This window comes from Hemicordylus capensis, chromosome 4 (assembly GCF_027244095.1).
Source record: "Hemicordylus capensis ecotype Gifberg chromosome 4, rHemCap1.1.pri, whole genome shotgun sequence".
Classification (NCBI taxonomy): domain Eukaryota; kingdom Metazoa; phylum Chordata; class Lepidosauria; order Squamata; family Cordylidae; genus Hemicordylus; species Hemicordylus capensis.
The window spans coordinates 66,465,569-66,489,853 of NC_069660.1; the positions used below are offsets into that span (position 1 = coordinate 66,465,569).

General features: G+C 45.2%; 1 protein-coding gene across 2 annotated transcripts in view; it reads left to right on the forward strand.

The window, feature by feature from the left end:
* Positions 1-3,381: 3,381 nt before the first annotated feature.
* RAB7B (RAB7B, member RAS oncogene family) overlaps positions 3,382-24,285 on the forward strand; it is a 34,192-nt gene continuing 13,288 nt past the window's right edge. The window contains exons 1-3 of one of the 2 annotated variants that reach the window (XM_053250473.1): positions 3,382-3,620; positions 14,137-14,315; positions 18,263-18,389. In XM_053250473.1, coding sequence (XP_053106448.1) covers positions 14,263-14,315; positions 18,263-18,389 — 180 coding nt within the window. In that variant the 5' untranslated portion in view covers positions 3,382-3,620; positions 14,137-14,262. Of the gene's footprint in view, positions 3,621-10,004; positions 10,273-14,136; positions 14,316-18,262; positions 18,390-24,285 lie in introns of those variants that run through there. The other variant, XM_053250474.1, reaches the window with a different exon arrangement.

Genomic DNA, 24,285 nt, shown 5'->3' on the forward strand with positions numbered 1-24,285 from the left:
AGAGTCCCTGTTTACTATAAGACTTTCTCTTCAGAACAGTGAAGTGTGTATATATATAGGAGTCTTCTAGAAAGACTCCTCGGGGGAATATAAACATGAGCTAGGCGCTGGTGAATGGTAACAACTCCAAATCTTTCTTTAGGGCCAGGCTTTGTGCCTGGAAAATATGAAAGCGCAGTAAAAATGAGTAGCTCTGAGTCTATACAGAGGGCATTTTCCATGCCACCACCAAAGCCCTCTTCACACATAAGCCCTATTCACACATTATGTTCAACACTTGTACAAGTACACAGTGTACACGGGTACAGTTATCCACATGTTACGTTGGACTCGGGTACAATGGTATACTTCCTAACTGTACCATGCATTTGAGAGACCTGTTCACTTTTTAAATGAATGCAAGTGTAGTCATTCACACAAAAACTTATACAGGTATACAGAAATCTGTTCACTCAAGCACGATAATGTCTGAATAGGGCTTTCATGTTCAACACTCATACAATGAACGCACAGTTTACACAGGTACAGTTATTCGCACAAGCCCTCTTCAGACATGATGAGCGCTGTGGGCGCTCATGCTTACAACGGCAAAAGCAAGGAGGAAGTCCTGCCCTGCTGCTGTCATTCACCTCCTCCTGCTGGGCACACATGTTTACAGCACTGTTTGTTGGAAGGGGGATGTGCCATAAGCATGTTCATTGGCAATTCTATGAGCAGCAACCTGGTGAACATGCTTACGGCGTCTCCCCCTTCAGATAAATGGCACCATAAGTGTGTTCATTGGGAGGGAGGGAGCAAGGGAGGGAGCAAGGGAAGGAGGGAGGGAAGGAAGGAGGGAGGGACAGCAGTGGGGTGCGACTTCCTCCCTGCTTTTGCTGTTGTAAGCATGAGCACCCATGGTGCTCAAAACATCTGAACACTGGGAGGTTAACACATAGGCAAGATAGGTACTCGTGACAAATAGGCAAGATAGGCAAGATAGGTACTGGTAACAAATTTTGGGAAGCGGCAAATTGGGGGGGGGTCGGGGGCAAGTTAAATATTTTTAAAACCTTTTAAAAACCACTGCTGCCCAGTGAGGATGGTGGCAGATGGGGACGTTTGGCGAGGTGCAGCACTACAGTGGCGCTGGTGGCGGTGAGAGGAGATCGAGGCAGGGGAGGTGGAGGCAGTGGCAAGAGCTCCTTCTGTGGACCCGCCTGCTGCCCAAATGACAGGTTTGGTGTACCCCAAGACCTAGATAGGGTGTTTCAGGTTCTTTCCTGGGCGGGTGTTGCCAAAGTACCAGGCCCAGATGAGAGGTTGCTTACGGATCGTTTATTTGCTCCTAGGTAGCAAAGGTGCTGCTTGGCTCGTGCTCAAAGCAGGACCCCAAACATAGGCAAGGCAGATACTTTTATACACATTGACACTTCAGTATGCCTTATCTCCAGACAGCAGATGTTCCTGAGTCACCTTAAGGCTGTTGGGTGCGGTTGGTTATCCCCTGTTCATGATTGACCAGGCAGAGACCAACTTAGGCAAGTATTTCAACACTCTGCCCACATACACAATTTATCCCTCCTTAGGCCAGACGGGGGGCAACATGGAGTTAGTTACTTTGGTTCAGCATATTGGTTCAGCATACAGCAGGTTGGACCAGAAATGTGTCTTCAGTGCAGCCCCAACATGATCACATATACTGTAGGGGGGGATGTTCATTGAATCGCCTCTATCTGTAGCATGCATGGGGGGGCCCTGTACCCATGTTCACTTTTAAAATGAAGGCGGGCATTAGCTCTACGCAGACATTATGCTGTACAAGTGTACAGATGTCTGTACACACATGCATGTGTTTGTGTGAATGACTGGACCTGCATCCATTTAAAAAGTGAACCTGGGTACAGGCCCCTCAGATGCATGCAACAGGTAGGAAATGTACTTACTGTAAATTTAAAGTGTGCCATCAAGTCGATTTTGACTCTGATGCCCACAGAGCCCTGTGGTTTTCTTTGATAGAACAGGAGGGGTTTACCACTGCCTCCTCCCATGCAGAATGAGATGATACCTGGAAGCTGTTAAGGTCTGGATGAATCAAAATAAGCTCAGACTGAATCCCACTAAGACTGAACTACTTTTACTCAGCCCTCGTACCAGCCAACAGCTGGATGTGAACCTTGTTTTAGATGGGGTGGCGCTGCCCCCAAAGGAGCTTATTTGTGATTTGGGGGTGCTTTTGGACTCGCACCTCCTGCTTGAACAGCAGGTGGAGGTTGTGGCCAGAAGTGCTTTTGCCCAGCTTCATCTGATTCGCCAATTACGCCCTTACCTTGATCAGCAGGCATTAATGACAGTGACCCATGCCCTTGTTATCTCCCGCTTAGATTATTAAAACGCTCTCTATCTAGGGTTACTTTTGAGGACGATTGGGAAGGTAAAACGGGTCCAGAATGCAGCGGCTTGCCTACTCGTGAGTGCCAGAAAATATGACAGGGTAACACCTCTCCTGCAGTCATTGCACTGGTTGCGTATTCACGTCCCAGTTCAATTTAAGGTCCTGGTTTTTACTTTCAAAGCCTTGCAGGGTTTGGCGCCTGTCTACCTACAGACCCGCCTCTCCCATCCAGTTACATCCCATCCGTTTAGATCATCTCAGATGGCCCTTTTGTCGGTCCCTGATTTCCGAGAGGTTCAGGGTGCTAGTACCCGTGAAAGGCCTTTTCGGTTGTTGCCCCACTTCTCTGGAACTCCCTTCCCCTTCGGATTCATTTAGCCCCTTCCTTACTGATATTTAAATCTCTATTGAAGACTTTTCTTTTTTGCCAGGCTTATCAATATCAGACAGCGTGTGTATGCGATTTTAATTTAAAAAAAAATTGCATGGCTAGGTGCGGGGGGGGGGGGGAGTGAGGCAGCAAAGTACCGTGCTCTTCCATCTTTTCAAGAGTTGTGGTCCTCGTCCTCCTCCTGATCAGATTCACACTGAAAGGTCCAATGTTGGTGTGAGATGAGAAATGTATAAACAGACCAGTCTAGCAGAGTGTGTGAATGCAGAGGGCTGGTGTTTATCTACATTACTATTTACAAATTCCCATATGTATGTTCAGGAGCTGAGTTTTGCAGCACTTACTGAAGTTATCTAACTAATTCAGGCTGTAGTCCTATCCATGCTTACCTGAAAAATCATGGGACTTACTTCTGAGTAAACATGCTTAACCTTGTGATGGCCTCTAGGCCATTTTCCTAAGAATACTTTTAAAATTAAGTCTGAATTAAATCAGGGAGTATGCTTCGGAGTTAACATGGTCACAGAAACAATCAGACTATTTGACTTCCTCCATCTGTACACAAAACTCTCTCTCCCTCTCCAAGTGATGTCACTTCTGCACGGCCTCTTTTGTGGCCCTCCCTCTCCCTCTCCGATACTGGACAAAGGGAAAGCAACGGCAAAGGGAATCCGAGTTTGAAGTTACCTTCCGCAGAGTGGATTTCCTCTCTGAATTCTCGGACTCTTTCCTCCTAATACTTTAACTTTCTTTTAAGCCCTGTCAGATCGGTCACAGAGAAGCTATGAGCCGTGTGCTTCGCCGGCCTTCAGGAGCTTTGCACTCAGCAAAGAGGCTCACGCCGGAGGAATACTTGTAAGTAGCTCTTCTTGCCGATAACTCTTGCTGCCAGATTTGTCCTGCAAATGGAAGCGCTGTGTGGCAGCTTCCAGCAGATATTATTGTAGAGTTCGTGGAAGAGTGGGGGTGGTTGGGGTTGATGAGCAAGGACTGTTTGCTGGGCAGGTAAAGGACGTTTGCAAAGTCCTCTTTGAGATTTTAGAACAGCGAATAGACAAAGTTTTTTTTTTAAAAAAAAGCTAGGCGTGGAAAGAGTAGTAGCTAAACAGGCAGCATTAACTTCTCTAAAATCTGATCTAGGAAACCCAGAAAGTTTGCATAGGGGGTTCTGCTCCTCCAGTGTGTGTGAAATGTAGGGGTGAGGAGGGGGGAAGATTACTCCTCCCCAGGAGTGTAGGGGACGGAGTGCCGGTACTTCGGCTTCTCTTGCTGTTGGGGTGAGCATAGCCATGCGGGTCGTCCTGGAGAGTGCCTGCACTTCTGAATTTGCAGCTACACCAATGCTCCTCCCTTGTTGCAGGCAAAATGAGGGGGCACTCTTGTCATAAAGAGACCAACCAGGGTCTAGAGACAGTAATTCTCTCAATAATCCAAGCGCTTGCTTGCTAATTTCCTTGACAATTGTATGACTATTTCAGAAAGATCTTCTGTGGAGAATCTCTGCCGAGAGGGGCCTCAACTGGGCCCAGGCCTATTGGCTCTAACGCAGAGTGGTTTTATGAGTAATATAATATAATATTTATGAGTAATATAATATAATATAATATAATATAATATAATATGAGGTATATAATTCACGAGGAATATAAAATGTAGGATCTGAGCCTTTCCCAGACAGCGGGCTTTACCGCGAGATTAAGAGGGGTGAAATGCTATGAGTTGTGGGGCATATTGGATATTTCAAATTTGCCCAAAAACCCAACACAAAAAGTGGAATTTTTAACCCCAGATATAAATCGGGCTAAGCTCAAATGAGCAATGATAAACCCGAATTGTGTATGGAGTGCTCCCCGATAGCCCACAGGGACTTCAACCTGAATCTGGATGATATGTGAACACACACCTGCAGTGTTCTCTCTGATTTTTTTCCATCAGTGTACGGAATGAGTTTTGTTCTGGGCAGCAGTATCACGTCCGTATGTGTGCACATGCATTCAGAGTGGGGCCTTCCTGATTCAACCTGAGGCTCTAAGCAAGATCTAAAATTAAATGTGTCGATATCCAAAAACTTGTGAGCACACCTTAGAGGGAACACTGCACTGCACACCTGCCCTTCCAAAGTAAAATCACCATCTGGCAGGACTCCAGCTGGTGTTCAGGACCAAAAGCAGGCTGCACAGCACAAAAATGCTGCCCTTTCTCCCTTACTAAGACACTAGGCACTGTGTAGAGGTGCTTATAATGCTAGAAGATAGGTTGGCAGCCAGACTCTGCCAAAAGAGTTAGAGTGAGAAATGCCAGTGAGCAAAACTAAACGACAAGTCAACCTGGACCAGGGTGTGGACTAAGAGGAAAGAAGTGAATTATAAGATTGCGGGCTTGAAGTACCAAAGAGGAGACCGTGATGGGGGGAAGCGGGGGGAAGGACAATTATCTCTTTGGATGATATTACTTTGCTATCATTCATGACAACTGTGACTAGATAGTTACTGACAATTGTGCCTTTTAGTTTAGTTCCTTCTCTGTAAAATGATTATATAATTTTCTGGGTTTATGTAAGAGTTTGTAGCAAATACAGCAACACCTCCTTTTTGCTGACCCTGCTCCTAAGCCTTCACCAAATCTACAGGTGAAAAACGGTTTCTGTATGGCTATTCTTAAAGGCATGGGGTGGAACTAGTTTTTTTTTTAAAAAGTGGCAACCCAGATGCAAATGTTCTATCCCTACATGCCAGCCTGCCACTTAAGCAGCACTGATCTGGTGCACAGACCTAGTAACAATGATTAAGAAGGTGGAAATCCACTATCTAGGAAGCCATAGCACTCTTTCCCAGGTGTCCTCACTGTCTGAGGTGTGGTGATTGGTAACTAGAGAGAGGATATTTTTAAAATTGTTGTATCATTTATAGGACTCCATCTCCAAAACAGGGTTGCCCCCTAGTACCTACCGGGTTGTTTCTTAAGTGTTAAGCAAAGGCTTTGTTTTCTCCCCAGCTGGCTTTCTGAGACTTTTAGCTGCTGTTCTTAACTGCTGTTCTTTTAGACACCATGTAAAGACCTTTTTGTTCACCCAGGCCTTTTAAATTCTGATTTTCAGATTTGATCTGAATTTTTTAAAAAATTAAAATGATTTTTAAAGCTGCTTTCTAGTGTATTTTCTTTTCACTTTTTTATTATGATTTAATGTGTTATGAGTTTGTATTGTATGTTTTAATTCTCTGTTGTGAACCACTCAGAGAATAATTGTTATGGGTCAGCTAACAAATAAAGTATTATTGTTGTTGTTATTCCAGCATACTGTTTTATGTATTGGCCAACCCAAAGACAGAACTACTAGTGTTCCAAGGTGTCCTTGGAACATGGGTCCCTCTGGGGTCAGGGACCTCCTCACTCGCCTGCCCCCTCCCTTGTTACTGCTTCTGCTGCCTGCCATAGCTATGGCTCTTGCTCTTCCTGTGCAGCTTGTCACCTGCCACTGTGGCTGTCAATCCTGCTCTTTCCTCCTCCTCTCCCACTGCCCCCACACTTATCACCTGACTCCAAGGAGCAGGAAAGAGCAGGGGCCATCACCACAGTGGGCAGCAGGAATGACAGCAGCAGGGCCGTGTTGCCATGGGGATTATTATTATTATTACATTTATATCCCGCTCTTCCTCCAAGGAGCCCAGAGCGGTGTACTACATACTTGAGTTTCTCTTTCACAACAACCCTGTGAAGTAGGTTAGGCAGAGAGAGAAGTGACTGACCCAGAGTCACCCAGCTAGTTTCATGGCTGAATGGGGATTTGAACTCGGGTCTCCCCGGTCCTAGTCCAGCACTCTAACCACTACACCACGGATGGCCTGCCTATGTTCAGTGGCTGAATGTGGGCCGCCACTCGATGACCTCGCTACGCCACTGGACCAAGCAGGTGATCTGGGAAGCCCTCAAGCAGGGAAGAGAGTGCAGCCACCCCCTCCTGTTGGTGTTACCTTGCACTTGGTATTCAGGAGCATCCCGCTCCACAATCCTGATGGAAATATATAGCTTGGAAATATATATTCTTGCATTATCATAATAATTGTGCTACTAAAAGATACAAACTAGTGGTGGTCTGACAGATCATACGAGGTTTCCATTATGAGAAACATTTATGCTGAGCAAAGCTAGTTCCCTACATCTGCTTTAATATAAGATTGCAAGAATGGTTATCTAGAGATTCCATGACAGGTTGAAACATGCAACCATCAGTTGTGCCTAAGGAAATTCACTTGTTCTTAATGCACAAATGATGTTTTCTCATCCCTTATAAGCTGCTAAAATGTGTTTATCTTACCAGCTGGGAGGATAATTTCTAGTGTCCATCAGGTATTGTAGAAAAATCCATTAAACACTCCTTGTGATTTCATTCCATTGATTTTTAAATGGGTGCTTAGGCTGAAACTGTGTGTTAACCAAATCAGCATTAAGCATGTGCTTGTTTGTTTAAACTAAATAGCAGCTTGGTAGCGCCCCTCTCCCCTGACTGCCATTTGCCCTGAGGGGAAAAAACTCCGACTGATGCCAGTGGGAACTGTTCCCCCCTACCTCTTTTTTCATCATAAATAGCAATCGCAGACAGACCCCAATCCAGACTGTGATAGGGAAGCAGGATCAACATCTCCTCCACCCATGCCATGGTCTCAAACGTTCTTCCCAGCACTTCCCCCATATAGTTCTGGCCATGAGGGGCCCTTGAATAGAGGTAATGGCCCCTCTAATCATTTCCTACATAAGAATCATTTCCTGCATAAGCCTTCTAAAACATAGAAGGCCCAGATGGTTGCCAGGCCCAGATGGTGAAAAAAGTCAATACCCATAAACAAAAAAGTGGAAATAGAGGATGCTTTTCACTAAAAAACTAAAACAAAAACTCTCCACTTTGCATAAAACCTGCATATATTTATTGGTATTATATATGCAATTTTGATTAAAAAATGGGACAATATGAGAATAAATACAGCTCACCACTGTGAAGCTGATGACCAGGTGAGCTGTATGTCTGCTGCTATCTAGGTACAGACAGAGTTCTCAAGGCCTCTGTTTCTTAACTATAAATTCATCTCCTGGTTAGGTTTACTCCACACACTGTCCTCCTCCCCTGCGGGTCATCCAGCCTGCTCTTCCTAGCCAGGCCAGCAACTTTGCCTCTTAGCTCAAGGCACAGCAGCCAGCTAGCTGCTGAGCCAGCCACTTTGCATGCTGGCACAGTGGTGCGTGCATGGTTTCCCACTCGGTTGTTGTTTTCTATGACTATTTATTTTATTTATTTATTTGAAATATTTATACCCTGCCCCTCCAGTGGGTTTCTAAGAAAGATAAATAATAAGAGGCTTCTGCTGCTTCCTTTAGGGCTCAGAATCTAAAAAGAAATGCAAGGTAACACCAGCATCAGTCATTGGAGGGGGTGATTCACACAACTGTCCCAGGTGGGGAGGGTGCGGGGGGAAGGCTGCTTTCACCTTACCTTCCCCCCAGACAACCAAGCAGGTCTTCTTCGGCGTGCCTCCCACATGCCCACACAGGCAGCCCTGCTCCATGCAGCTCCGTGAAGCATGGAGCAGGGCGGAGGGACCCGGGACCGGAACCTGTTGTTCCAGCTTCCGGTCATCCCTCAATGCAACGTGTGGCATGTGAGTTGCATTGGGGATTCCCCCCTCAAACAGGTGCTGTATGTGCCTGAGGATTCACACGATACCCGGTAGCCGGGGTAAGAATGCGAGAGCACCCTTAACCTTGGCTAAAAGCTGGGTTTGCTAAGGAGGTTGGGTGGGAAGTGGAGGGATCTGTGAGGATCCTGCCACTTCTCATAACCAGCCTAGTCCTTCCTGGGGCAGCCCAGGCAGGGTTAGGCTGGTCGTAAGAACAGCCTCAAGGAATGCTGTTGGATAGGGCCAGTTGCTCTCCCCATGATAAGCAGAAGCGATTCACGACTTTAAAAGGTGCCATTTTACTCAGTTAGCGGGGTAATTGCTTACTGAGCAAAGTTAGTTAGCTAACTGCTAACTTGTCACTGCCATCACCACCACATGAAGGCAGCAAGCTGTACCACCCAGGCCCATCTATCCATGCTCCTGCATCACGTGGCTCTGCAACCTGCCAGGAGAGTTCCACTATGGCTTCCCCATTGGATGGATGGGTTGTCAGTAGGAAGGGACGATCCTACGGAGAGCAAAGTGTTGTGAGCCAACAAAATGTTCCAGCTGCTTCCCAGAACTTTGGATACCACAACACATGCAAAAAGGTTGGTGGGTCCCCAAAATCGTCTCTATTCTTCCTAATGCAAAAAAGTCATGTGGTCTCCCAAATAGTTACATGTCCTCTATAAAAGCCCCTAGTAGGCAACCCTACTAAAACAGCAAAGGTGGATCAGCAAAAGCTAGGGAGGCAGAGCCTTTTTCTAATTAAGGCATGAGAATAAGGGTACAATCCTGTGTTTGCTTACCTGAAGAAATCCCATGGCTTATTTTTGCCATACATAGTAGGCTGTGCCTCTGTGCTGCTGAAGCACAGGCCTATAGGGATGTGCACGGAACCGGTTCGAATGACCGCCGGTTCTGCTGGTTTAAAGGTGGGGAGAGGGGTTGGACTTTAAGGGCAGAGGAGGGTGCACTTACCCCTCCCTCCACTTTCCCCCCTGCCGGCGCTCCGTTAGCAAAGGGTCCATTGGGGCGGCAGTGTACCTCCCTGCTGCCCCATCCCCTTGTTGGACCCTATGCCTGCACCTATTTCCAGTGATGTAGGGTCTGACGAGGGGACAGGGTGGCAGGGAGGTATGCTGCCACCTCGACAGACTGTGCACCCTCCCCCACCCTTCAAGTCCAACAGCCCTCCTGCCTTCAAACTTCCCCACCCGGTTCTGTTCACATCCCTACAGGCCTAATGTGTGGGATCAATCTGAATATCTAAGGGGCTAGACCTGAAGGCTTACATATAATTTAGGGTTTAAAACATTGCAGGGAGCTTGTCAGAACTCTCCTAGATAAATGAATATTCTTCTCCCTACTCCCCATTAGGGCTTCATCCTTGAAGTTGAAGTTGTCAGTTGTGCACAAGGAGAGAATAATATGATAAATCAGAATTGTATGCATGCAGCAACTTTCATTATGGATTAACTCTTCTGGTTATATTGGCTAGTTGAAGAGCCTGGTCTGTTCTGCTGTATCTTGAAACAATGGGATTTTGGAATCCAAGCTAGAAATGCTGTCCGAATTTCAAATGACGGATCCAGGTGACCAGTTTTTTTCTACCATGTTGTCATCTGGAATTTTGTTTTGTAGGCAGTTGTGTTGATATCTGTATAAAACTAGGGTTGCCATCTTTTCCCCCCTGTCAGGGTTCCTCTTCTTTGAAGCCTCCATCATAGAAATTCAACAGGTGAAGGAAACTACTCATCACTGCACCTCCGTGCCAGAAAAACCTTCATTTGCTGAATTTCTGCTTTTTGCACAGCTGTCAAAACCACAGGAGCTTTGCTAGAACAAAGATGGTAATCCTATATGATGCTCTCTTAAATGAAAGAAGGGAGTGTGTTGTTGCTGATTGCTGCCTCTTTGATTCCTTCATACTACCCGCTTCCATGTACGTCTCATCATTGCTAACAGTCATGACCGTGTGGGAGGATTGGTCACATGAATCTGTCCACCTAGTGAATGCCTGGAACATTATTGCCCAATGTATTTTCCTTTGGAGGGATGGTGGTGAAAGTTGAAGTATGTCTCAGGGTATTGTAGTGGTTATTTTTGGAAATATAGTCCTGTCATGTAATCATTGGGGTGGAGATTTTCTTGCAGTGAAATGTATCATTTTTCAGGATTTTTCCCATGCGCTGTTGTTACGAGTCTCTCCTCCGTCCAAGTCCTATATAAATGAGTCAGTTTATTGGAAAGTATGGGCTCATAATGAGATCAGCAAGGTTGGGCCTCTGGTCTTGTTTGTGGCATTTGTAGCCTTGTATGGTGTTCTTCTTTTGTTTGGAGGCAAATTATCCATCCAAGCGACATTTTTTGCAAATCATGGACAGGTATCATTATCTCTGCTTTGGCTTAACCCAGGCATTGCCTTCTTCCCGCTCAGTAGATCATCAATGAAGTGATAATTTTAATTTGATCTTTTATGTTTTAATATAATTCCTTGGTTTGTTTTATTGTTGTAACTGTCTATGGACTTTGGTAGTGGGCAGTATACAGATATGTTAAATAAATAATGGGTTTCATTATTGTATTTATTTAACACATTTGTATATTTGTAAACCCTTAGGAGGCTGGGAAGCACTGGGCTCCAGTTATCTTAAATACCCCCATTACCAATCCCCTACAATACAAGCAGCCTGACATGTCCGGAAGGAATTGGCAAGTCAACTGAATTTTGACCCCTATGCCCACATGGATATGACTTTTTTTTTTTTTAAGGGAAGAAGAAGAACTCCCAGGCATTTGGATTCTTCAGTCAGGACCTGTTCTGAATTTCATCTTATGTGGAGGATAATCCCAATGGATTATCCTCCATTGGGAGTAGGATCTTTTTGGTCACAGCCCTGAGTTTTGGAGCTCTTTTAAAAATGAGATCTATTTAGCCCCTTCCCTGCTATCTTTTTGAATAGGCTTAAAATTTTCAGAAAACCTTAAAAACTGCTGGTTGAGATCTTGAATGGCCATTATGTCTTGTTGTGCTGTATTGTTTTATTGTCTGGTTTAATTTTTATTACTTTGTTTTACTTTATAGATATCTTTATTGTTTTGATTTTTGAACTACTGCTGTAGAATATTTTGACAAGCAGTGAATACAAATTAATATAATAAAATAAATAATGCTGCTCCTGAGGTGGGACTCACTAAGTGAGGGGTAGGCCACCTTGGCACTCCAGGTGGTGTTGAACTACAACTCCCATCATCCCCAGCCACAATTTATTTATATATTTGTTGCCCTAAGTGCTGACTAGATGTTATAAAGGACATCTGACTGCCATCACATGGATGAGATGGCATCACACACTGGATGAGATGGCATTCCACACTGTGTTTTCCTGACCCTTGCAGCAGCCAATGAATTAGAGTGTGTCCGGTGTGTGTGTGTGTGTGGGGGGGGTGTTTTGGGTGTAATGTTTGCGTCATGTATTTATTTTGACCAGATGTTGCCAAGGAGATGTATGTATTTTATTTTTACTTCTTATATATGCCACCATTCATTAGTGACCCCAGGGTGGTGGAATGTGGGGTGGCAGCAACCACACCTTCCTCATATGTTAGGCCCTTTACTGGGCAAATCTGTCGGGAAGGGAAGTGGTGGTGAAAAGTGTGGGGTCACTGCTACCTTTATATCAGATGTCCTGATGGGTGCTCTTCATTTCGAAATGCTTCAAACTGTGCTGTTTTAAAGAAGGGTATATTTCCCTACTATAATGTGCAGAAATACATGTAAGCAGAAATTTCATTTCAGCCCCAGATGCATCACTAGTAGTAATAACAACTAAAAAGCAGTACACCTATATTTAATAGTATTCGGCTTGTGATTATGTATGAATGACTCTCAGCTCCAAACATTAGCCCACATAGTCTCTAATTCATTCTTCCATCGGTGGCTGGGGACATGCAGGGTTCCCTCTGACAGGTATTCCCAGATGTTCTACAACTCCCGTGATCCCCAAGCAAAAGCCACTGCAGCTGGGGATTCTGGGAGTTGTAGTCAACAATATCTGGGAATCCATCTTAGAGGGAACAGTGGAGGGGGAAGAGTCCCTCAGCTGTGACCTCTGAGACCTCTTTTTATTAGGGCAATATAAATGCTGTTGCTGTGATAGTTTCACTTAAGACGAAGTCACAAAATAGAGCCTTGGGTGAGAGGCAAATAGTAGTTCAGGCCATGGAGACAAGATTGTGTAGCTGTTTTGACAGTAGCAGTGACGCATCAAGAGGGAAAGCTCTGGCTAAATGATGCCTCTTGGTGCTGTCTCTTGCATGTAGCAGCAGCAACACTAATAGGTTTTGTTCAGAGCCATTTTAGTGACAATGCTCTCCTTGTCAGCTTTATGTAGAAGATGCTCCCAGTCCCTTCTCTTTTCACTGCCGTAGAAAGTACAGCACAAATATGGGGATTATTTGCAGGGGGAGTGCAGGGGGGAATGCAGAGAGGTCCATTTAATGGACCTTAAGTTTTCAAAACACTTGATAGAGTACAAAGGCATGTCTAGATTACTCGAGTCAGGGCTGGATTTGAAATGGTAATGAATATAAGATCAGATTCAGAACATGTTGCAAAGCTAGTACAAATCTGCAAAATAGCAATATTGTGTATTGGGTGGTAGTGCCCACATCTATTGCTGTTCACTGCAGAAATAGGTACAGACATAAATCCATGTACTGCTGGTTTTCATGGTGCTTTGCAACATGTTCCTATGAACTTGCAAGTTCTCCTCCCTGCTTTCTCCTCCTGCCCCCAGATTTCTACAAAACAGAGTGGTTACCACACTGTTCACTGGTGACACACAAATCTCAGGGAAGTTGAAATGTGATCTTAGATTCACCTTCCTATAGCCATCGATCAACTAAAAACCTGATACAATGCATTGAAAACTGCAGTTCTTTCCTTCACACATTCACACTGACAGCAGGAAAGGTCCCCCACAAAAGCTAAGTGGCAAATGTGAAATCTGCCTTAGCTGCTATTTACACCAAGCCTCATAGCTTAATATTGAGGCTCAGCTAGGAAAAGAAAGCTGTCTTTCTACCTGGCCAATCTAGTTAGTCATAGAACTGTCCAGAAATCAACAACCTTAGCCTTTACATGGTCCTACCTGTGCTGTTGAGAACTCCCAAAATCTGTAAATGAGCGCATTTTGGTGGGATAGGAGTCAGAACTGTCTTCGATGGAGAGTCTCGTACAAGAAGAACCAAGTGTGCTCCACTTGCAGCAGCATGCTGAAGGGCATGCTCTTGTGCCCAGGAGGTTCTTGTTCTGGCTTTGCTTTGGTGTGGGGATTTTGTCATCCTGGGAGCTTTCCAGACTAGCTGCTGGAACAGCAGCAAAATGCCTCCGTTCAGGCAAGTCGCACTGAAAACGTAAGCAGCAGGAGGAGCAGTCTCACAGCAACTAACAACTTGAAGAAACAGCAGCTTCCTTACACCAGATATATAATGTCCCAGCTCTATATCGCAGCGATTAAATTCGAGACAAGGCATTGGCAATTTGAATGGCACCCTGCTGTCCGTGTAGGGACTGCAGTGTCACAACGCAGGAAGTGTGAAAACACACTTCTGAGATCCTACGTAACTCCATTGCAGAGTCTAATCTGGAAAGCGCCCTGATGGCTCATGATATGAGATGTAAATAACTGTGTGTCTTCCCTTTCCTTTAGGCCCCATTTGTAGACTGTTAGAGTTGGAGGGGATATTGTAGTCCAACCCTCTGCTCCGTGCAAGAAACTGCTACAGCTTCCCTCACAGATGGCCATCCAGTCTCTGCTTGAAGACTTCCAGTCAGGATGAATTCAAAAAAGAACTTGGACTTGAAAATAATTATCATTGGTGCTGCAGGGTGAGTAACAGTCTTTGCTTTTATTTATTTATTTATGATTTGATTTGATTTGATTTACAAATGATCCCCACCACACGTTAAGGTCATCTGAGGAGGTCTGTCTCCAGTTGCCACCGGTTCATCTGGTGGCGACGCAGAGGCGGGCCTTCTCTGTAGCTGCTCCCTCCTGGGCTATGGAATGCACTCCCGGCAGAAATTCGTAATTAAGTCATGACTACATTATTATTTTGTGGAAATCCCGTTCAACAATCCATCAAAACTCAATGGATGGGGAGAATTTATGTATTATTATGAACAAGCTAACTTAAATTAGGCAGGGTAGGAACCTAGCTTTGAATACCAATACAGTGGCAACAGTTCCCTTTTCTATTACCACTAGCATAAGGTCCTCCTCATCTCTGACAATTTTTAAAAAGCACTTGAAAACCCACCTCTTCACCCAAGCTTTTTCAGTTTTTTAAATTTTTGAGCAGTTGACATGGGGGCAGGGGAGATGGATCTCTGTTTCCAAAGGGCTAATAATAATAATAATAATAATACACAGTTAACAAGCAATGGCGAGACACTTGGACAGGTTAGCATTAGAAGAGGCATTTTCCAAGGGGACTCACTATCCCCTCTGTTGTTTGTAATCGCCATGACCCCACTTTCACAAATACTAAACAAAACAGGCCTCAGATACCAAACATCTAAAACATCAAGTAAAATCAACCATCTGCTGTACATGGACGATCTGAAGTTGTATGGAAAGTCCCAGTCAGAAATTGGGTGCAGTTCCAAAAGACCTTGAAGAGCACCTCAACACCATAGGGGCCACAGAAATCACCATCAGCCAATTACAAAAAGCAGCTTTACTGGGAACAGCCTATATTCTGCGACGATATCTATAACAATGGACAATAAAATTCAGCGATCCCAGGTCCTTGGGAAGGACTCGATGTCTGGATAAAACAAACCAGTCAATAACACCTGTCTGACTGTGTAAACAAGAAATAGATATATAAGATAGACACCAGCAACAGCCACTGGAGGGATGCTGTGCTGGGTATGGATAGGGCCAGTTGCTTCCCCTCACCCCCTGCTCAATAAAGAGAGTTGCCACTTTAAAAAGGTGTCTTTTTGCTCAGTTAGCAAAGGCTTGGTAATATTGCATTCCATTTCCACTGGACTGTCCACCATCAACTGCTAAGTGTACAAAAATCTAGAGTGCAAATTTCACTTATAGCACTATACAGCTTTTCAACACAAAAGTTCTCAAAACACTCTACACAGCAAAATAAACAAGAAGATGGCTTCCTGTCCCAAGCTACAGGGTCGTAACGATCGGGGGGCAGGCAGGGCACGTGCCCTGGGCGCCACTCTGGTGGGTCACGTGGGGGGGCGTCAAAAAGTGGCATGCCCCCGACCCCACCCCCCCGGATCGCGCGGCGGCGGCGGATCGCCAAGTGCGGCGGTGGCGGATCGCCGACTTGTGTGGCGGGCGGTGGCGGGCGGCGGTGCCGGCGGATCGCCAACTGCGGCGGTGGCGGGCGGCGGCGGATCGCCGAGTGCAGGCAGCAGAGCGACGCCGAGGCCTGCCGTCTGGCCTGGCGTTGCTTCCCAACTGCACAGGCGCGCCTGCGCAGTTCATAGAATGAACTGCGCAGGCGCACCTCGCAGTTGGGAAGCGATGCCAGGCCAGACGTTAGGCCTCGGCGTCGCTCTGCTGCCTGCACTCGGCGATCCCCTGCCGCTGCCGCACTCAGCGATCCGCCAGCGCTGCCGCCCGCCACCGCCGCACGAGTCGGCGATCCGCCACAGCCGCATTCGACGATCTGCCGCATTCACTCCCGCCACCGCCGTGCGATCTGCTGCCACCGCCACGCTCACTCCGGCCAGGGGGGCGCCAGCACAGGTATGTGGGGGCCTGGGGAGGCAGGGGGAGGGCGCAATTTCAGGGCAGAGCTTGCCCTGGGCACCGTTTCCCCCCGTTACGCCTCTGCCAAGCTACACATTACACACGACAAATTTGAGGCACCAGTTGGGGATTTTTTAAAACTGTATTTCTTGTAGTACTTTTGCTTTAAACCTTTTTGGGGGTATATAATTTCAATACATTCTACCTGCTGACCATCCTTCCCCCTCTTTATTTCCCCTTAGTCAAGTTCAGAGCCCAGAAATAGGCCAGGTAAGATATGGAGGAGAATTAAAAAGCCTTTCTCATATTTGCCGATAATCCCTTGCAAATGCTCCTGCTCCCACATAACTGTTAATGGGCAAACATATATTTGGGGACTTCATGCTTTTGCTGATGTAAACAATGGAAGTTTATGGCAACAAAGTTAATTTACATCTCATAACTTGAGCCATCAAAAAAATCCCCACACTGCAGCAAAGCCAGAACAAGAGCCCCCTGGGCACAAGAGCATGCCCTTCAGCATGCTGAAGGGTTCTTGGTTCTTCTTGCACGAGACTCTCCGTCGAAGACTGTTCTGACTCCTATCCCACCAAAATGTGCCCATGTACAGTTTTTGGGAGCTCTCCTAAGAGCACAAATAGGACCACGTAAGTGCTAAGGTTTTTGACATCTGGTCAGTTTTAAGACTAACTAGATTGGCCAGGTAGAAAGACAACTTTTTCCATCTCAGACAGGCAGGCCTGACAGGTGCAGCTGCACCAGCAGGTGCAGCTGAATCTCTTCTATTTATCATGGGGACAGCAACTGGCCCTATCCAACCCCCACACATTCCTTCAATGGACTGGTGCTGGTGTTATTTTAGTTAATTTTTAAGCCCTTTGGAGACAGGATTGTAAGCCCTTTGGAGACAGGGGAGCATCTTATTATTTATTTTTCTTTGAAAACCACCGTGAAACCTTCTGTATATAAATGTTTGTAGTCATAGAGAACAGCAAGTGAGTGGGAGACCGTGCACGCATCACTGTGCCAGCATGCAAAGAGGCTGGCTTGGCAGCTAGCTGGCTGCCCTGTGTGAAGTTGCTGGCCTGGCTGGAGAGATCAGGCTGGGTGACCCAGTGGGGAGGACAGAGGACTGTTTGTGTGGTAAACCTAAGCAGGAGATGAATTTACGGTCAGAAAACAGGGGCCTTGAGAACTCTGCCTGCACCTAGATCTCAGACTGAGCAGACATACAGCTCACTTGGTCATCAGCTTCACAGTGGGAGGTGTATTTATCCTCATATTATCCAATTTTTATCAAAATATGTATATATAATACCAATAAACACATTCAAATTTTATGCAAAGTGTAGACTCTTTGGAGAATTTTGTGTGTGTGAAAAGCATCCTCTATTTCCACTTTTGGGGCGATGGATATATCGACTTTTTTGACATCTGGACCTGACAACCCTATGTACTTGGTTCATCTCCTTCTAGAGTTAGTTGCTATCCAGTCCTGCAGAGAAACTGAATTTTCACTTTCTGGTGTTGACAAAAATGTACCATGCTATTGCTGGGTTCAAACTGTCAAAAATATTTTCATGATAATGGGATTGCAGCCAGAGAAATAGTGAGGCTGGTTACTTCTTATTAATTGTATGTTGTGTAAGGATTTCCGCTCACCTCCCGAAATGTTATATTCATTTCTCTCTGTGTTTTGGTCATGATCTAAAGTTTTGACAGTAAGAAAATATGTATTTTCTTAGGACTTGTTTTTCTCTATTTTCTTTGTATGCTTAAAGATTGAAAATGAATATAAAGCTGTCACATTCTAGATACCAGAGCTTGCATCGGTTAACCATAACATGCCAGTAGACTCCAATATTTTCCTCCATGGATGGAAAGCTGAGAATATTTTGATTGTAAAAACAACTTGTGGGGAAACAGTTAAGCATCTTCTCCACTACTGCCACTACTGCATTAAAATTTGCAGCCCCCAGGGAGTGCATCCCCCCCTCCCACAAATCCTGCAGGGAAATCAATAATCTATATATTTATTCCTTCATTCCAGTGTAGGGAAAACTTCTCTCCTCCATCGGTATGTTCACAAACAATTTTATGAAGACTATCGAACCACCCTGGGAGCCAGTGTCTTAACTAAGATGGTGGTGGTGGACAACACTCCATTAAAACTGCAGGTGAGATTAATCCTGTTGTGTCAGATCTCCTGACCTATGTCCATGCAGGAGTCGGTGACTTGACTCTCCTTTGCACTGGAAGCAAAAAAGTTTGATATTGTTCCGCATGAAATGTGGAACCAGTTTGAAGTGTCTGAACCGGTTATTCAGCTACTTCTTAAAGTTAGTGTCCAAATTTTGAGAATTAAAAAATACTGATAAACCTTAACTGGAATTGATCCAAAGGTTTAGTGGCTTGATTCCCTGATATGAAGTATATCACAATTGGCTCTAGATCACCAGGTTTCTGATGTTGTTCCTCCCAGGGCATGACCCTGGTGACGTTGACCTGATTTTTACATTAGTGTTCTTATCTTTTCTGTTTCAGACCTGTAGAGATAAGAAAATGGTTGCTGCTCATGAAAAATAAGCACTGTAAAAGTCTAGATCTAAGTCACGGGCATGAATGAGAAATTTTTCTCATTCGGGAACAAGATTTTACAAGCTTTGGGGCTTCTGCAGTCCTTTCCAGAGTTAGTTCTCCAAGCCTGCCAAACAAAGTTCTAAACTGGGGTCAGTTTTTAGATGATGTACTTAATAACATACCATCTGTACTTACGGGCACCAGTTCCACTCCCTACAGACATCCCTGGCTGGAAGTCCTTCTCAGTCTCTGCCTTGCTCCTTACACCCAGCAAGTTGAGATCTAATATTTAGTCACACTCATGGCACCACTTTTCTTTCACTGATCTGGATGTTTTCCTGTCTCTCTTCTTCTCCTCAAAACCAGACAAGAGGGCAGCAAGGTGAGTCTTTCCTTTCTGGAGCATGAGTTTAAGACAAGGCTGGAAGGAAGTTCTCCAGCCACAGATGTCTGTAGTGGTTGCTGCTTTTGTGCTCCAGGCCTCCTAGGGCAGTCTGCACAGGCACAGGCACATGCTCTGTAGCACACTCAGCATAAACACCCAGAGTCTTGCACGGCGTCATCATATTTGTGTTGGGGCTATTGCAGAGAGAAATGCAAGAAACAGAAAAGTGTATAAAAGGCAATTATAGCAAGCAAACAAGTCTAGCTACCCAGAACTAGGACTGTGTGGGGTGGAGGATAGATTATAGCAGAGTTCATTTTGCAGATCACACCAGAGGCAGACAGCGGTCAGCTGGTGGAAGCTTTAAGTATGTAGTTCCAAAATAAGGGCGCTGGGTGCTCCTGAAAGTCCATGGCTTGGTAAAAAGTGAGTAGACTAACACTTCCCATGGATCTCCACCCAGAGGTTGTCTGAACTCCTTCTTCTATACTTTCAGTTGCTCCCATTTTGTACAGTTTTTCTTCTATTAACATGTTATAATTAATTGTTAGTTAGTTGTTTATTTACGATCTTAGATCAAACATCAATATACACAGAATATACACAGTAAAAAGAAAATAATGGAGACAAAGTCTAAAATGTCATCAAATTTATAAAATCAGGAATCTTTGACAGTAACCGATTGCTGTGCTCTAGCTTCTCTTAGTTTGGTCAATGTGTAACAAAATTTAGCAACCGCCAGGGATATTGTTGGGTCCCTGTCTTCTAATAAGCATATAAGAATTGTCTCCACTGAGTGGCTTTGGAGATCTTTCAGATACTGAGATAAAAATAAATCTCTTTCATCTGTATAAAGTGGGCAGTGTAACAGTAAATGCGTCAGTGTTTCAGGAGCAGCTCCGCAAAGGCATAGTCTCTCCTCATAGGGTTTTCTCTCAAATTTCCCTACTAGCATCGCTGAGGGTAAAGCATTCAAGCGAGCTCTTGTAAACGCCCAGCGCAGCTTTGGTGAATAGATTGTATAGAAATAAGAGGCTGTGACCCAGTCTTTCTTAGTGCTTAGGAATTGTAGCGGCCTATTTACGGAGGCCCTTTCCTCCTGGAAATTTATGTCCCTAAGCCTTTGTTTGACTAGGGATCTTGCTGTTGACTCGCCCTGTTCTAACAATTGTACTGGGCAGAAGCCCATCTTCCGGAGTCTTTCCTCAACCATCATATACCAACGGGGTTGTGGGGTAGCGGCTAGGAGATGAGGTATAAGTCCTGCCGGGTGAAGATAAGTCTTAATCCAATACAGGATTATGAGCAGCCAGGCCCTGGTCTCCAATTTCCATAGCCCAATCTCCAGCTGTATTAAGGAGTTCGGGACACATTTTGGTACCCCCCAATAGTGATCTCAGAAAGCCCGATTGTACTTTTTCTAAAGCTTGTAAGTCTTTTGGTGGTCTAACCTGAATCCCATATAGCAGCTGAGGTATCACTTTAGCCTGAAAGGCTTTATTAGCTGCCGGAATATAGCCACCACCTTGTGCCCAGAAAAATTTCCTGATTGCCATGGAAGATCGAGTGGCATTCAATTTAGCGGCACTGGTGTGCGTAGAGGTACCACCATTAAACTGGAACACCACCCCCAGGTATCTGTAAGACTTCACCTGCTCCACTCTGGCACCAGCTATGAACCATCTAAAAACCCGTTGCTTCTTTGCAAATCTCACGATTTTAGTTTTGGTGTAGTTAATTTCCAGAAATTCCTCATTGCAGAACAAACTCAAGCATTCTAACGCTCTTTTTAGACCAACTCTGGTCTGTGACAATAAGGCTGTGTCATCTGCATACATCAGGATAGGTAAACACCTGTCCCCTATCTTTGGCGCGTGAGTTTCAACTTGCCGTAGACGGGTGATTAGACCATTTACATAGAAATTGAAAAGAGCTGGGGCTAGTATGCATCCCTGCCGGACCCCCCTTTCTACAGGGATCTCTGGATAATTGGCCATTGTGGTCACATTTTACTCTCAGACTCGTGTTCTCGTAGAGTTTATATATTAGAGATAGCAATCTCTTGTCGATAGAAGAGTTTGCAAATTTCTCCCACAGAGCATCCCTGGATATTGAGTCAAAGGCACTCTTAAAGTCTATAAAGGCGACATATAACGGCGCCTTTCTGCCCTCAACGTATTTCTCTATTAAACTCTGGAGGACCAAACAGTGATCCATCACAGATCTTCCTTTTCTAAACCCCGCTTGTTCTTGTTCTAGGATGTTTTCTTTCTCCATCCAGTCCAACAATTTTGAGTTTAGATGTTTAGCGTATAGCTTACCAATTACGCTTAATAGACTTATGGGTCTATAATTCGACGGATCATCAGACGGGCCTTTTTAATGAATTGGAACGACAATTGCCTGTCCCCAGCCATTGGGCATATTTGTTGTTCGGTCTATATGAGTGAATATGGAGGCTAAGAGCGGAGCCCACCAGCTAACATTGGCCCTTAAGAAATCGGGGGGAATGTAGTCTTTACCTGGAGATTTGCCTCTCTTTAGCTGTCCAATCAGATTCTCCACTTCTTCAGTGGTAACTGGAGGCCATACAGGCAATTCCTCCGGGGGGATGCTGGGCCGAGATGGAAAGGTTAAGTGTGCTTGTGGGGCAGCATAGATTTTGGTGAAATGATTTACCCATCTTTCCTCTGGCACTGGAATTTGTCTAGGGAACGAATTAACCCCGGATACTAAGCGCCAAAAACTGGCTTCATCCTTTTTATTAAGGGCCGTTATAAGTTCTGACCATTGTCTTTCTTTCAGGGCCTCCTTTTTGGCTTTAATCAGAGACTTGTAACTTCCCTTATATTGTTTGAATTTCGTGTCTAGAGATAAGGTATTATTTATTTTGCGGTCAGCCGAGAGTTGTAACAGTACTTTTTTCGCCTTTTTACAGTCCTGGTCAAACCAGGGTTTGTTATAAGATATGTGTGAGGCGGCCCTGACCCTGGCTTGAGTGCCTCTGACCAGAAAAGGGATAAGTAGGGAAATCAAGGCTTCGTAATTGACAATCACTTCAGTCTGAGACACCAACACCCCTTCGGGGGCAGGTTCTTCACACCGTTTAATGCAAACTAGGGTTATTTTTTTATGCTCCTCCATCCCCACTTCTGAATAACACCAGCTCGTGAGTCTAGCCTCCAACTCTGGGGACCACTTAATTCTCTGGGCCAAAACAGGGGGTTTCGTCTCTGGGTCATCCCTGCGGTTGAGTGAGGGTTCTATGACCCCCTCATTGGTTAGCCGGCAAGTGACCCTCAGAGGGAAATGGTCATTCTCTGGTCTTGGGATAACCTTCAGCTCTATTATTTTGTCTATCAGCGCTCTAGATACCATGACATAATCTATTATCGAGCGTTTTGTACTGAGAAAAAAGGTAAATTGGCCAGGGCAGTCTCCATTGACAGCTCCATTAAGAATATGGAGATCTAGTTTGTTAGCCAGCTGTATCAGCAGCCTGCCAGTAAAGTTACTGCCCTGGTCTAGCAGGATACGCGTTGATGCAAGAGGTGAATCTTCTGGTGTCAAGTGGGGCATATCCCCAATACCTGAGTCTTCAAGCGCATTGATTCTGGCATTACAGTCGCCCCCTATCATTATTGCTGCCCTCGGATAGTCCATCATCAGCTGCATGAGGTATCTTTCCAAGTCACCCCAGTGGGACTTACTATGTATTCTGAGACGTGAAATAGGCATATACAGATTGACAATAATAATTTGTGTTTCATGTGTGCGAAGCAGGACTGCCATCGCGATATTAGAGCAACAAGGAAGAGCCAAGGTTTCTGCTCTTAGCCCATAGGAGATACCTATTGCAAGCCCCCCCATGTTTCTGCCTCCTTTGGTGCTCCGGGAAGCAGGAGCCAAAAAATCTTTATAATTGGGAACATCGAAGTTGTCAGTCCTCCAGGTCTCTTGTAGGAGGAACACCTCGTGTTTAGCAATAAAGGCAAATAGCTCGGGGTCCTGATCCTTTTGTAGCCAACCGCCGACATTCCATGAAAGTAATTTTATGGTTTGGGTTGCATGGCTAGCCTGTGAATGTCACTTTTCCCCCTGATCAGTCAGGTTCATCACCATAGGTGAATAAGATGGACTGATCTGAGTTCTATTTTCCGTCTCTGCAATCTCTGCTGCCAATGACTTGGGGGGGACTTCATTGCGGTGAGCAATTAATGTCTCAAACAGGGGTTTTGAGTCTATTTCCAGTTCCACTGGAGTTCTCTCCTCCGCACAAAGGGCATCATTTTGTATACATGTCTCTATTCGAGATGAGTGCGCCGGAGAATCATCGATTGATACATCAATCCAGGAATCCCAAGGGAGTGAAGTGTTTGATAAGTGGAGGCTGAGGGAATAAGGAGGCTTCTGAGTCGGGTTCTCATCCAGCTGTAGATCCAATGCAAGTGTATTACTGTGTTGTACCAGAGCAAGATCTTCCTCTATTGGGACTACACCTGTCTTACTCTCCTTGTCAGCACTGGGATTATCAACTTTGTTGGTTACTTGGGGCTTTATTTTGAACGGAGCTGTTGGTTCCACCCTTGTGTGGGAGAACTGTAGGCAGTCATTAGTGTTCTTTGGACTTACTCGGTTCACCATGGTGTCTGCCACGCGTTGAATCCTGGGAGAGCCAGGAGGGATTTCTGAAGTATTCGCTTCCAGCCCCCAATCTTTCTTGATTCCTCTATATGCTGCAAGTATGTCCTTTATATTACCTGCATGTCTAAGTGAGACAGGGCTTTGCTTTTTGTTACTTTTCTTTATCTTTCTCCAGCTCTCAGGCAGTAAGCCTGGGCCTTCTGCCAAACTCCTTTTGGCCAGGAGCCCAGCCCTTGCTGTATGGTCTACGGAATGTCCAAGGTCAGAATTTGCAGCAACAGGTGCTGATTTGACCTTAACCTCTTGTATGCCAGGGAACAGAGGGACAGGCTCTGAGTCAGCGAAGACTCTAATTGGGAAAATCCCACAGGCATTTAACTGTCTGGACCTGTACGTAAGTTTTGTTGGAACTCCAGGTGTATTAAACTTGATCATTATCCTTTTGTAAAAACTACAGCAAGGGA